General features: G+C 41.9%; 1 protein-coding gene across 1 annotated transcript in view; it reads left to right on the top strand.

Moving 5' to 3' along the window:
- The window catches only part of FAM227A (family with sequence similarity 227 member A), a 79,972-nt gene that overhangs the window by 49,163 nt on the left and 16,272 nt on the right, over nucleotides 1-14,537 (top strand). The window contains exons 14-15 of the mRNA XM_024761552.1: nucleotides 6,767-6,924; nucleotides 8,661-8,813. Coding sequence (XP_024617320.1) covers nucleotides 6,767-6,924; nucleotides 8,661-8,813 — 311 coding nt within the window. The remainder of the gene's footprint in view (nucleotides 1-6,766; nucleotides 6,925-8,660; nucleotides 8,814-14,537) is intronic.

Here is a 14,537-nt window from a genome sequence, read left to right as displayed (position 1 = left end):
GCTTCTATGAACATTTACGTACAAATTTTTGTGTGTACATATGTTTTCTATTCTCTTGGATATATACTACCTAGGAGTGGCATTGTTGGGTCATATGGTAAGCCTACATCTAACTTTTTGAGGAAATGACAAACGTTTCCACAGAGCCTGTACCATTTTACATTCCCGCCAGCAACGTACGAGGATTGCAATTTCTCCACATTCTTGCCAACACTTATTTTCCATTCTTTTTGATATAGTTATCCTAGTTGGTATGAAGAAGTATCTCATTGTGGTTTTCACTTCCGCTTCCCTAATGACTAATGATACTGAGCATCTTTTCATGTGCTTATTGGCCAGTTGTATATCTTCTTTAGAGAAATGTCTGTTCAAATCCTTTGCCCATTTTTAGATTAAGTTTTTGTCTTTTTGTTGTTGAGTTGTAAGAGTAGAGCCAGGATTTTAACCCAAGCAGTGTGACTCCAGACCCCATGTTCTAAATCAGACTCTGTACTGATTTCAACATATCTTAGAGAGTATGCCGAATGAAAGCACATACAGATCTATCACAATCTTATTTCATGGTTGCACCTGTATTCTATAATTCATTAACCATTTTCCTATCCGTGGACATGTATGTGCTCCCAGTCTTTGCTATTATAAACACTGCTGTCTTGAACATCTCGGTATTTGTGTGTCTCTTGGCTCATATGTACAAGTATACATGTAGGAAGAATTCCTAGAAGTAGAATTCCTAAATCAATTGTATATCTTGAATTGCTCTCCAAAGAAGTTGTACCAATTTATATTCTCACCAGCAGCATGTGAGAGACTATCCATGTACCTTTGCCAATGTTGTACATTATCAAATTATTTGTTGCCATTCTGATGAGGGGAAAATGCTATGTTATAATTGTTTCAATATTAATTATTTAATTATAAGTGAAGTTAAATCTATTTTCCTATAGTTATAATCCTTTGGAATTTCTATTTCCATGAAATGCCTCTTCATGTCCTTTGGTTTTGGTTTTTTCTATTCTTAGTAGAAATATTTCTGTTTCTAAGGTTCTTAGTCTTCTGCTCATTTTTGATTTGTAGAAGCTCAATTCTTAGTCATATACTTGGCAAAAAATGTTTCCTATTTAATCTTTTTACTTTAATTATGGTACTTTATTCTAGGAAATTTAAATTTTTATACAGACATGTTTATTGGTCATCTCTTTTATGGCTTCTGGATTTCATTTCCTACTAAGAAAGATCTTTACCACTCCAAGATTTTATGAAATATTCTCTCTCATTTTTTTCCCCAATGTTTTTATATTATCACCTATTCTTAATAAAAAACTTTACTCGCATAACCCAGATGTCACCAGGGGTTACTCTACTCCTTTGAATTGAATTAAAGATTGGTTCAAGCATTTGTTATATGATTTGTTTGGAGCCTCATACCCTCCCCCAAATATCTGATCTCTGGGGACTTATGTTTTCTATGGCACCGAGCTCCTCTTCTGTCCTGCATGTGCTGTGCATGTACCACCTCTTCCCTTGATTTTCACAAAAACTGCTCACACAAGGCCTGTGTGGGTGTGTTGTGTATATAGAAAACTTTACTAAGTTTAAAGAGATGGGAAGAAGGGGGACCATATCACAGTAATGCAAAGACCTTTCATGTGAGTTGCCCTTCTTAAAATCCTTTAGTCATCCCACAGTTTGCAAGACCATCCTCTATAGCCATATGCACTTTCCTCCCTCTTCTTTCCCCAAACTCCTGCTCACCTCTAATGTAGAGCGATGTAGCTCTCACTCTGCCTTTGGCTCTAATCTTTGTTTTCCTGAGAAAGGACAGTGCCCTCCCTCTGGTGTACTCTGGTACTAGCGAAGTCAGTTTTTTGACATCCCTCTACACTAGGAATAGAAGGAGACCTCGGTAACTTGATAAAGCCATTAGCATCAAAGAACCTACAGAACAGTGGGACAGTGGAGGTGTTTGGCTTAACACCAGGCTCAAGCAAAGGACACCCATCATTCCACCTCCCTCTGAAGTTGTTTTGAATCAGGGCATCCAACTTCAGGGCTCCCTTACCTCCCTAGGCCTCAAAGGATTTCCCTTACTTTCTTACAAGCTCCTTCACTCATTTAAAAGGATTTTAAAATATTTTTCTGGCATTTTTAGGTGTTTTGTCATGAGTTTAGGATATTCTATTCAATTTTAATGGCATACACTGAAGACCTGGCAGTTTCACTTCCAAGAATCTATCCTGTAGAAATGTTCACACAAGGCCATCCCTTACAACATTAATCTGTACCAGCAAAAACGGAAGAAAATTAACATTTCAGCAGATAAATAGGTAAACTGTGAAATGTTCATAATATAGATATTCTGTTGCTGTTAAAAACAAGACAGATTTATACCTTATCATATGAAAGAATGAAAGTCAACAATGTCTAAAATGAATAAATCAAGAGAATACTACAGGCAATGTATTTAGATACTGATGAGTGAAAAATTAAAGTAATAAAACATGGTGTATAGTATGATTCTATTTTTATTTTTGAAATACATTTTTGGTATAAAGTCATTATGTGCTTATAAAAAGGTTTGGAAGGATACACGGGAAAACATTAATAGTATTTATTCCTAGAAAATGCAAGTGAGGATGGGGACTCTTATCTTTTACTATATACATTTATACATTGTATGAATTTTTCACAAAGAACATAAGTTTATTTTGTAAAAAAATAAACAAATAAATGTTTTCACTCTCAGAGATAGCAGAAAAGGATATGTAAATGTCAAAACAAAGAACTTTTTAAAAAGATATACAACTGTCCCAGAATAAGGAAGAGGATGGTCCCACTTCAGATGGTCCCATCTAACGTGTTCAGGGAGAGGGACCAGGCTGGAGAGAAAGAGGGTCCAGGAGTCACTGAAGGTACTGAAGATGTTTAGGTTGGAGAAGCGAGACTTAGAGAAGATGTGAGGGCTCTCCTCAATTTTTTTTTTTTTTTGACCACGCTCTGCGGCTTGCAGGATCTTAGTTCCCCAACCAGGGATTGAACCTGGGCCCGGCAGTGAAAGGTCAGAGTCCTAACCACTGGACCGCCAGGGAATTCCCTCCTCAAATATTTTAAGGACTGTTACGTAACACACAGTCTGGAGGGAGATGGGTTGGAATTACAGAGAGTCAGATTTTTATCTAGAGGAAGAAAGAACTTCATAGGAGTCCAAGCTGCTGTCATTTTAAACCAGCTCTACCCTCCGGCTTGGCTGCAGACGGTCTGCTGGTTCCTGTTCCACTCTGGCTCTCAAACCACGTCATTCCTCTTGCCAGGTCTCTGATGCCAACCCCTTTACTCTAGCTTCTGCTCTGCTTTCTACCTGCCTCTTGGAGCTGAGGTTCCGGAGTGACTCTCCTCTTGCCTGGTGGCTTGTCTTTGCCCAGTGCTGTTGGCCCTGAGCCAGCCCTTTCCCTGGGAGGAGAAACCGGATGCTTACCGACAGTGGAACTGGATGTTTCAGAAGGGAGTGTATTCCTTGTTTCCAGAGTTAGGGAAGCAAAAATGGGCAAGTACCTACTGAGAATATTATTGAAATGATGTGTATCAGTTGGGATTCTTTGCTTACAAGTAACAAAATATGCCAACGTGAGCAAACACTGCAAGAACATTGAGAACAGTGTGAAAATCGGTCCAGGGACCAGGAGGAGAATCAAGGCAGTTGCAACCCTTGAACCAGCTTTTCAAGGTGACATCTCTGGTATGGTTGAACCCCCATGTGTTTTCAGTCTATATGTCACCCCACTCAGGACTCAAAATCCCAGAAACCGGAGTTTTGATTGACCAAGCTTATCCCATGTGCTCTGGCTCTAACTGGCTGGATGAGAGAAAGGCTCTGGCTGGCAGAGCCTACAAAGGCTTCTGAGGCTCGCTCCTGTGGCTCACATGGGGAGCAAGACATTTGATTTAAAGTCCTTCAAGCAGTAGAGGGCAAGTAAACTCCCCCAAACACACAAGAATTGGGGGTTGTTAGCAGAAGGAGAATGGGTACTGGGCAACTGAAAGAACAGCACTTGAATAAATGTGGAACTGGATTGGTGGTTCTAGATCTTTGGACTTTTCTAGACTTGGAACAACTTTTTTTTTTTTTCACTAAATAAGTTCATTTAAACAAAATGACTGCTATCTGGTATCATCATCATTTCATAAAAGAAAGGTCATTAATGTAAAAAAAGTAGAAAGACAATCTCAGAATAAAAGAGAGTCCATACGTGAATAAATTTCCTTTAGGTCATGGAATTCCCTGTTGGTGCAGTGGTTAGGACTCTGTGCTTCCACTGTAGGGGCACAAGTTCAATCCCTGGTCAGGGAACTAAGATCCTACACGCTGCGTGGCGGTAGCCAAAAAAAAAAAAAAAAAAATTACTTTAGGTCAGATTTATTACAGTGTTTTGTTTTTGTTTCCTTTTTGCGGTATGCGGGCCTCTCACTGTTGTGGCCTCTACCGTTGCGGAGCACAGGCTATCCGGACACGCAGGCCCAGCGGCCATGGCTTACGGGCCCAGCCACTCCGCAGCACGTGGGATCTTCCTGGACCGGAGCACGAACCCGTGTCCCCTGCATCGGCAGGCGGACTCTCAACCACTGCGCCACCAGGGCAGCCCTACTAGTGCCATGTATTTTTCCTTGTTTCCCTCATTTTGCTGGAGACCATTGAACACAGACTAGCCCCCATTTGGAGATGGGCGTTTAGGAATCATTGGACTAAATGATCTATAGGTGCTCTACTAACCCCAAGTTTCTGTGATTCCAGTGGGATCTTGCTATAGAATAGTGGTTCTCAACTGGGGACAGTTTTGCACCCTAGGAGACATTTGGCCATGCCTGGAGACATTTCTGGTTGTCACAGCTGGGGGTGAGGGGTAGAGTACTACTAGCATCTCTTGGGTAGAGACCACGGAGGCCACTCGATGTCCTGCAATGCACAGGACAGTCTCCCACAACAAATCTGGCCCCAAATGTCAAAGTGCCAAGGTTGAGAGACCCTGCTACCCATAGAGGAAATCTCATTAAGCAATGAAAATGAATAGGACAGAGAAGAGTGTGAGTAGGTGCCGTTGCAGCCTTCACTCATGAGACAGAATTTTTGTCTCGTTAGATTATAACCGCTTCGTCCAAATAAAACGTATTTTTAAAAAAATACAAAAGAAGCACATAATCGCCACTGACATTTTGGAAGAAGGCAGAGGAATATAAGGAAGGGAAACAGATTACTCTCAGCCCCTGCCCGTTCTCTTTCCTGATCTCTGTTGCCTCTTGGTTGTCTATTAGCATCTCAAATACAGCACATCCAAAACAGACCTCTTGATTTTCCTGCCCTGTCAGCCTCTTCCTCCCCACATCTTCCCAGCTGGGAAACTGGCACCTAACCCTTTAGAGTCACCCCTGGCTCCTGTCTTTCTCACACCTACATCGACTCCATCAGCAAATCCTGCCAATTCTGCTCTCATAGTGTGTTACAGATCCCATCACTTCTCACCCCTCCCCATTCCCAGCCCCAGCACTGCCTCAACCACTGCAGAGGCTCCCAGGTGCTCTTCTAGTGTCCACGCTTACCCACTGCAGTCATTTCTCCACACATCAGTTAAAGTGATCTTTTCTTTTCATTTGTAGTTTTTGGCCGTGCCATGTGGCATGTAGGATCTTAGTTCCCCAGCAGGGATTGAACCCACACTCCGTGCCTCGAAATCACAGAGTCTTAACCACTGGACCACCAGGGAAGTCCCAGTTAAAGGGATCTTTAGGAAAAATTAATCAGAGGTACCCCAGCTCAAAACCTTCCAGTGGCTTCCATCACACTTAGAAAGTCCTAACTTCTTCCTGTGGCCCAAAGACCCCGCTCCTTCTTCAGCCTCATCATTTGTTCTCATTTGAGCCGTGCAGGCCTGGTTTCTGTCCCTCAGCCACACCAAGCTCCTGTCTGCCTTGGGGTCTCGTGCACTTGCTGTCCCCTTTGCCTGGAACATCGCCCAGATCTTCCTTCCATCATTCAGGGTGTGCCGGGATCGCTCCTCCTCAGGGCAGTCCTCCCTGACCTCCCCATGGAAAAGATCCCTCTCCTCCCCAGTCTCCCATCCCACCACCCACACCCCCTGCCCTACTTGATTCTTACCTAAAGCCCTTATTATTCCATAGTACCATGTTGATTTGTTTATTGTTTTTCTCTCAACTATGATACAAGCTCCGTGAGGGCTGGAATTTGTCTTATTCTCGGCTGAAAGGCCAGTGTCTAGATCGGTGTGTATATGCAGTAGTCACCCAATAAATATTTGCTGAATGAATTGTTAACATTTTGGTAACTACACTTCTAGTCTCTTATCTACCATTTTTTTTGGTTGATTGATTTCATGTAATTATATTCATTTTATGTAAAATATATAATAATATCTATCTAATTTTGTATCTTGATTTTTAAAATTACTATTATACCTGAAACAATATCTTAGTACCAACTCTTCATAAACAATTTAATAGTGGCGTACTGTTCCTTTGGGTAGAGATGTCAACAACTCCTTGAACATTTAGGTGGTTGTAACCTTTTGCTGTAGTAATTGTCACTGCAGTAAACATTATAGTGCCTGAATCTTTTTTTCTTGTGGGTAATTTCCTTAGGATAGCATCCTAAAACTGGAGTTACTAGATAAAGGATATGAGTACCTTTACATTTCTTAATATGTGCCATAAAAATGATAATATCCTTTATTTTTTTTCCTATCTCCTTCCTACTCAGTCTTACCCTGCCTGCAAAAGCCCTGAGATGACTTCAAACCTCTTCAACATTTATGGGAAGAGCCCTCTGATTGTGTACTTCCTCCTGAACTACGCCTCTCTGCAACAGCCTGGCAAAGACGTGCTGATGGTCAGGAGGGAGAAAACCAAGACCATCCCATATCCTTTCCACCGTGGGCTGGGCACACATTACTCCAGGCCCCTGCTTCCTCTTCCCAGAAGCAGGGGTGAAGAGACAGGCATCCAGCCCTCAGCACAGCACCTGACACATAGTAGGGGCCCATCAAGGGTGACCATGGTTGCGAGCCTACGGGTCGGAGTCTTGCTCATGTTAATTCCGAATCTGCCTCATGCACTGGCTGAGCGGGACCCTGGGCAAGTCGAATTTCCCTGTGTGCAATGGTCTCTTTCTTTCTACCAGAAAGCATGGGCTACTGAGGGACTCTTAACATACTTTGCAACTCAGTAATGCCTCCTACATGCTCACTGACCCCACAGTATATATTGATCAGGAATCTTGGTGTCTAGGGGTATGTTTCTTCCAGCACCCTCCTCACACACACCCCTCCCCAGACCCATCAGCAAATTCTTGGCCCTCATGACATTTATCCTAAAAATATGGTAAAAAAGCTCAGATCTTAAGAAAACAGGTGTGATATGTGTTGGTGTCCTGGGTCTTAACAGTTTACCGTAGAGGGGCAGAACATGGACTCAAATAGACCTGGATTCAGGAACCAACTCACCTGCTCACCAGCTGAGTGATCTTAGACAAGTTCCAGCTTCTCTCTGAGCCTCATTTTTTTCATCTGTAAAATGGAGATAAGAGTACCCGCCTCATAGAATTGTGATGCAGAGAACAGGCACAACACCGGTAAAGGCTTATTTAGCGCAGTGCCCGGCAGGTAACAAATGATTGAATGTTACCTATCAGAATACAGAGCCCCATAAGGAGGAGCTTTCATAATGAAGTAGGTAGGACTTAACTCCTGCCCTATAGCACTGCATATCCACAAGCGTATTTATATATCTGTCGGCAGAGATTAACAACACACAATTCATAGGACTTTATTGTTTATAAAACGCTTTCCCTTATATCACCTCACCGTTCTGTAAAGACAGTGTAGTGTAGTAGAAGGAGCCTGGGTTGGGGATACACAGCCCTGGATTTGCGTCCCAGCTCAGCAACCCACTAGCTTGAAGATCTCATGTGCGCAGCTTAACCTCTAAGCTCAATATCTTTATCAACTCGTTCTTAAAGTGAGGATGGTTATACCAAATCAGTAGTGTTGCGACCAGGGTAAAACGGCATACAGCTGGTACTAAAAAAATATAGTGGCTATCATCATTATCATTAACATCATCTAAGGTAGGTGCCATCTATTTTATAGATAAGGAAATGGAGACGTAGAGGATGACATAGATTGTCTGATGTCCCACCGCTCGTGATGAGTGTGGCTGAGATTCTGACCAGTTCAGAAGGGGTGGAGGGGTGGCGAAGGTAGAGAGAGCTTTTCAACATGCAAACCTGAGACGGGGAATGAGGACTGGGCCTGAGAGGAAAGGAAAGTTGGAATCCCTTCCTGTTCACCACTGTGATAAGAGAGTAAGAATTTTAGATGGTAGTCTAAAATAAGCACTTGCTAGCCCTTCCATCATCAGGAAGGGAGAAAGACTTTATTAAAAGATGGGGAATGGCCTAGCCATGGAGAGGATAGCTTCTCTCTTTCCCAAGCAGGCCATGGAGTGGTCTCCTGCTCAGATTTCCAGAACCAGGTCGGTTTCCCCATCCTGCTATCACACCCACCTCCTCCCCATGTACTGGACACATCCCACTAATAATAACGCTGAGTCAATACCAACTGACAGTGTGGGGTTTTCCTCGACATGAAAGCCACTGAGTCCACCCTGACATACGCCGAGGTCATCAGCCTGACCCTGAGCAACATGAAGAAGCGGAGGGACGACCTCCACCAGCTGAACCGGTTTCACTGGAGTGAGTGGCATCATTTCAATGCGTGCCTGGAGGAGCTGCACAACAACTTCCTCAGGTATTTAAGGGGCCTTCAGGGGAAGAGGCGTGGTTTCAGCATTTGTCTATGGCAACACATCACACTAATTTGTGACTGGGGTCCAGCCCTGTAATGACCTGTGAAGCGCATTCAGCTTTCTTGTGGTCAGAATGTAAACCCCACGATCAACAGAGGCCGGATATTTTTGTAAAGCTATTTTTTTCCTAACTACAAAAACATTTATGCTCAATGAAAACAAACAAAGAACCTGGAAAAGCACCTACAGGTACACATTGCCAACATTTTTCTATAAATTCTTCCAATCTTTTTCCCTGGACACATACATCTGGATCTCTAAACAAAAGTAGTAATCGTGCTGTCAGACTGTTTTTAGACTTTCCCCCCCATTAGCAGCATATTATGAACATTTTCCTGTGCCTTCTCCCTCTTCAATATTTTTATTATATTTAGAAATTTTTCAGACCTTTCAGAAAAGTTTAAAGGACAGTGCCATGGACACCATTATGCCCCCACTACGTTTACCAATTATTCACGCTTTGCCACATTTTCCTTCTCTCTCTAATAATTAGGTCAAATAAAAATTTCCCCAATTGTGCCCAAAGTACCATTTTTGGTTTTACTTGCTGCTCCAGGATCCATTCAAGGATCCAGTACCTGGAGGTGTTGTATTTCGACGTTCTCTCTTTGGTGTCTTTTAGTCTATGATAGTGCCCTGGCCCCCAGCTTTGTTATTATTATTATAATTATTTTTTATGACATGGACTTTCTTGAAAAGCTCAAGCCACGTTCTGGATTTTTCTGATTATTTCTTCGGGGTATCATTTAACTTGTTCCAATTGATCTCATATTTCCTATAAGATGGACGTTGGATCTGTACTAGAGGATTGATTCGATTCAGGTTAAGTCTTTTTGCCAAGAATACTTCACAGAGACCTTGTAAATTCCTGTTACACCTCATTAGGAGAAACTTAATGTCGGCTTGCCCCGCTGCTTGTTTAAGATGGTCTCTGCCAGAGGTCTCCATTGTAAGCCTACATTTTTGCCTTTCTAATTAGTCAGCAATGAATGGTGTGATTCTTTGAGCCTGTGAATATGCTTTCCCAACAACATCCATCCAGTGGTTTTAACATCCATCCAGGGTCTTTGCCTGAATCAGTTGTTACATTTGGGGCCGCAAAATAGTGATTTTCTACGTCTACTATTCCTCCTGCTTTTATTAGCTGGCTTTTTTTTTTTTTTTTTTTTTGGTAAAAAGGAGCTCACCTTCTTTTTTCACTCTTTGTCTCACATGTCTTCTCTGCCTGCCCCCAGAACTCTTTCTTGTGGCCACCGTGAAAGAGAAGCTTGAGAAGTATCTGAGAAAGGAGAAGGAGATTTTCATGACTCGATTAGACCAGAACTGGTCACTTTGTTATCCAAAACAAAACTGGATTCAGTTTGCAGGGGAGAAAGGGGGAAATTGCTATTGGCTAGACAGCCATCTATATCTGCCATAATATGAGAGAAAGAAAAATATGAACTCATAGATAAATACTTTGTTATGCAAAGTGATACAATGCAGTTATTTCTAAAATGTGCTGGGACACAGACAAACAACACATACACACACACTTGTTAAGCACCAGCACAGAAATGCAGTTCAGCCTAAACTTTCATCAAAAGATGATTGGTTAAATAAACTATCAAACGTCCATACTCCGCAGCCAGAAAAATGGTGATGTTGATCTATTTCTATTTTACGAGGAAAGATGGTCACAACATGTTAATGGCCCCCAAATCACGTTATAAAATGGTGTGTATAAATAGGCACAGTTGTTTATCCTTATTCTACAGATGTGGAAGCTGAGGTCAAAGGACAGAGCCTTAGAGGGCAACTGCATATGTGGGAGAGGATAGAGTATGGGGTAGAGGGAGAAGGAATGACCAGAAGGAAGGAGGAGAGCTTATATATAAAGGCAGACCAACAGAGAATGAAGCTGAGAGAAGAAGGGGAAGTAGTAATTAGCAGTGTGAGTGCCAGACACAGAAACTCGGGGCTGAGACAGGTTTGGTGCTTTGGCAGAGAAAGCAGTCAGACACTAGAACATGGGACATTAAGGAGAAAGTATGAGTCCGCATGTGGGGGTGGGAGGGGGGAATAACTAGGAGGCAGAGGAACAAAATTCTGAATCAAAAGGCAAGATTGGATGGTGACAGGGCTATTTAAAAATAAGGTGAAAGACTCAAGCCTATATGAAGAGGGAGAGATTGGAGGTGCCGGTGAGGGAGGAGAAGGTCACGGTGGGTTAAGGGAGAGCACACAGGAATTGCTGTTTAGGGCTCTTTGCTCTGCCTCTGTTACTGTAGTTCATTATGCTGTTTGTTCTGTAGTTCATTGTCCCAGCAAATATTTTCAGCACCTTCTATGCACCAGGCATTTTATTTTGTTTACAAAACATTGTTTTGTAATGTCTGTCTCTTCCAATAGTTGTAACAATTCATGGGTGGGACCCATGAATGGCAGAGGCTACAGCCAGAATATAGGCTTTTTCACTTACTAGCTCTATGATATTTGATCTGTCACATAGGTCATTTAGCTTCAATTTCTTTGTTGATTTAATGAAGATAGTATTTCCTACTTTGTAGGGTTGTATTGATCAAATAAAATAAGGCATGTAAAGCCTTTTCATAACCAAGCCCACAGTAAATGATTGTATAAATTAGAATTAGATTTGGCTTCAAGTGACAGAAGAGCACAAAATAGTGGCTAAAACAAGATACAAATCTATTTCTCTCATTTAAAAGGAGTCCAGTAGATATGGCAGTTCACAGTATCAGGGATCCAAGCTCCTTTTATCTTATTGCTCCATAATCCTCAGCCTCGTGTTCCAATATGGCTGCTCAAGCTCCAGCCATCAGGTCCACATTCCAGCCAGTAGGAAGGAAGATGGACTTCCTCCTGGAAGTCACAAATACACCTTCCATTTTCATTCCATTTGCCAGAACTTAGCCCCATAGCCACACCCAGCTGTGGCATTAACAAGGCAAAAATAGTTTAGGGTTAACATTAAATTCATATAGGATATTCATGATTAAGCCTACAGAGGGAATTCCCTGGTGGTCCAGTGGTTAGGACTCTGCTTTCACTGCCAAGGGCCCGGGTTCAATTCCTGGTTGGGGAACTAAGATCCCTCAAGCCACATGGCGTGGCCAAAAAAAAAAAACCAAACAAAAAACAGATTAAGCCTACAGAATATTTATTTCAGAAATATATAAGGAAATCCTTTTTTAATAATGACATCCTTATCAGGTGAATTACAGTAAAGATTTTTTAAGTCAGGAGAAACTTTGTAATTATGTGTTAGCAATTCCATTGCCAAATACATCCACTTTTTGTTGGATAAGGTATTATCAAGAAACTCAGCATGGCTTCTATTAATAAAGTGATTCTCAAAGTTTTGTCTCTAGAAAAAACTGGTGGCCTTAAAATACATCCGTGTTGTCAGGGCAGGGCTACCCTTGGGAAAGTAGGGTATGACTGAGCAGGGATATGAGGGGGCTTCTAGGGGGCTGGCACTGTTCTGTTTCTTGATTTGGGAGCTGGTTACATGGATGTGCTCAGTACATGAAATCTCCTTGAGGTGCGCATTTAGAGTTTGTCCACGCTTTGGTATGTATGTTATACTTCGAGAAACTTTTAAAAAATGGTGACCATCTACATCCACCAATTTAAAGGACATACAGAGCTCAGAGGACCTTGTCAAGCACTCCAGGGATGCAATTGGCAAATCCAGAATGGGAAATTCTGTAGGACAAATAACCTGGTTTCTTCAGTACATAAAAAGCAAGGAAAATAAAAGAGCGAGGAGGTGCTGTTATTGTTTAGAAGATACTGGAGAGGTATATTAATCAAAACATTGTTTGGATCCTGACTTAAATCAACCGCTTGAGATAATTATCTCAATTATGAAATAACTGGGGAAATTTGAACACTGACTTGGTTTTAGATGATATTAAGAAATTCCTTTTATTGGTATATTCCCTTTTTTAAAGACATTATAATAGTTTTGTAGTTATGTTTTAAGGATCATGTCTTAAAGAGGTACATAATGAAGTGTTTATGGATGAAATGACATGGTGTCTGGGATGTGCCTTAAAATAACCCATTTGGGATGGGAGGCAAAGGAAGTAACAGATGAATCAAGACTGACTTCAGATTGATAACTAATGAAGCAAGATAATGGGTAAATGATGTTAATTATACAATTTACTTTTATAAATGTTTAAATTTTTGAACACTATCTTTTTTTTTTTTTAATGATGGCCATAACAAGATCAAAAGGTGACAAATGCCCATGTGGAATAGTATTGATACTTGTAGGTGGGCTAGGACTCTTTTGGGACATCAATTACCACTTGTTCCCCTAATGTAGCATATCAGCTGGGAGCACTGCCATTGACCTTGGACAGACCAAAGCTGTAGGAACAGCTCTGTTTCACCCTCAGTATAATTTAGGTCCATCATTTAGCCCATGTGAGGCTTGGATACCTCATCTACAAAACAGGGACACTACTCACAGAGTAGTTGTGTAGGTTAAAGGAGATGTCGAGCTTAGTGCCTGGCTCACAGGAAGTGCTCAGAAAATGACGGCTATTAGAGGTAATATGTGTGACCCCCACACCATGAAGAGTGCAGGGGCCAAAACAGCACTGGGTCTTGGAGTTGGAAAGTTTGCCACGGGGGAGGCCTAGCGAGCTGTCTCCCTTAGAAAAGGCGATCCAGCAGCTGTTTTGCTGGGGTCTCTGCTCTAGGTGGAGGAGGAGCCTAGCTGGCACATGCAGATGGAGCTGTACAATGAAGGAGCGGGGTCAGTTGCTGCTGGAGAACTTAGTTTCCTTGTGAGTCCAGAGCCCTGATCCTTAAACCTGTATGGGGCCAAAGCACCCGCAATTCAAAATGCCCTTTGCAGAGTTTTATGAAACGTTTCAACATATGATTCTCTCGTACAAGCTAAAGATGCTTCTACTAGTGGAAAATAGGAGCCTAAGACATGTATAGACTTCAACAAATCAAGAAATGACAATATAGAAAATATTATCAAGGAATTATGACCAAGTTTTCCTGTTAGAAAATGTCATCACAGCAAGGACAAATGCAGGTCGCCGCTTGTTCTTTGTCTCTCCACTGCAAACAGACGCAGGCTTCAAAAGATTAAGAAAAAGTTGTGGCAGAAGATGCCAAAAATGAGAATTTTGTGTCAACACAATTTTTTCCTTTGACTTGGGGAAAGACCCTCACTGTTGGAATAACCACTGGTTTAGGCCAAGTTCAACACTAGTTTCTTAACACCAGTCTTTCTACATCTATTCTGCGGCAGCAGAGAAGTATATGACAGCATCTTAATTCACTTGAATGTATATTTATTGTTTTTTGGCTGCCTTGAATGACCATAACCTGCTTCTTCATCGAGTGGAGGTCCACTCACATTTCGCAGATCAGCTGGTATATTTTCCAGTTCAGCATTTCCATTGAGTACCCCAAACGTATCTGAACATGCGCCACTGAAAACCTTCTCCTGTAATAACAGCAGCAGCAGCAAGCAGCATTCATTGAGCACTGCCTATGTACCAGGCACTGTGCTAATCGCTTGACCGATGGTAACTCAATTAATCCTCACCACTACTGCAGGTTCTATTACATTACCACGTTGAGACGAGTACACTGGCAAGGAGAGGTTAAGTAACTTGCCCAAGAACACACAG

The sequence above is a fragment of the Neophocaena asiaeorientalis genome, unplaced genomic scaffold (assembly GCF_003031525.2).
Source record: "Neophocaena asiaeorientalis asiaeorientalis breed wild unplaced genomic scaffold, Neophocaena_asiaeorientalis_V1.1 scaffold473, whole genome shotgun sequence".
Taxonomy (NCBI): Eukaryota; Metazoa; Chordata; class Mammalia; order Artiodactyla; family Phocoenidae; genus Neophocaena; species Neophocaena asiaeorientalis.
This window is presented reverse-complemented; position numbering and strand designations above follow the sequence as displayed.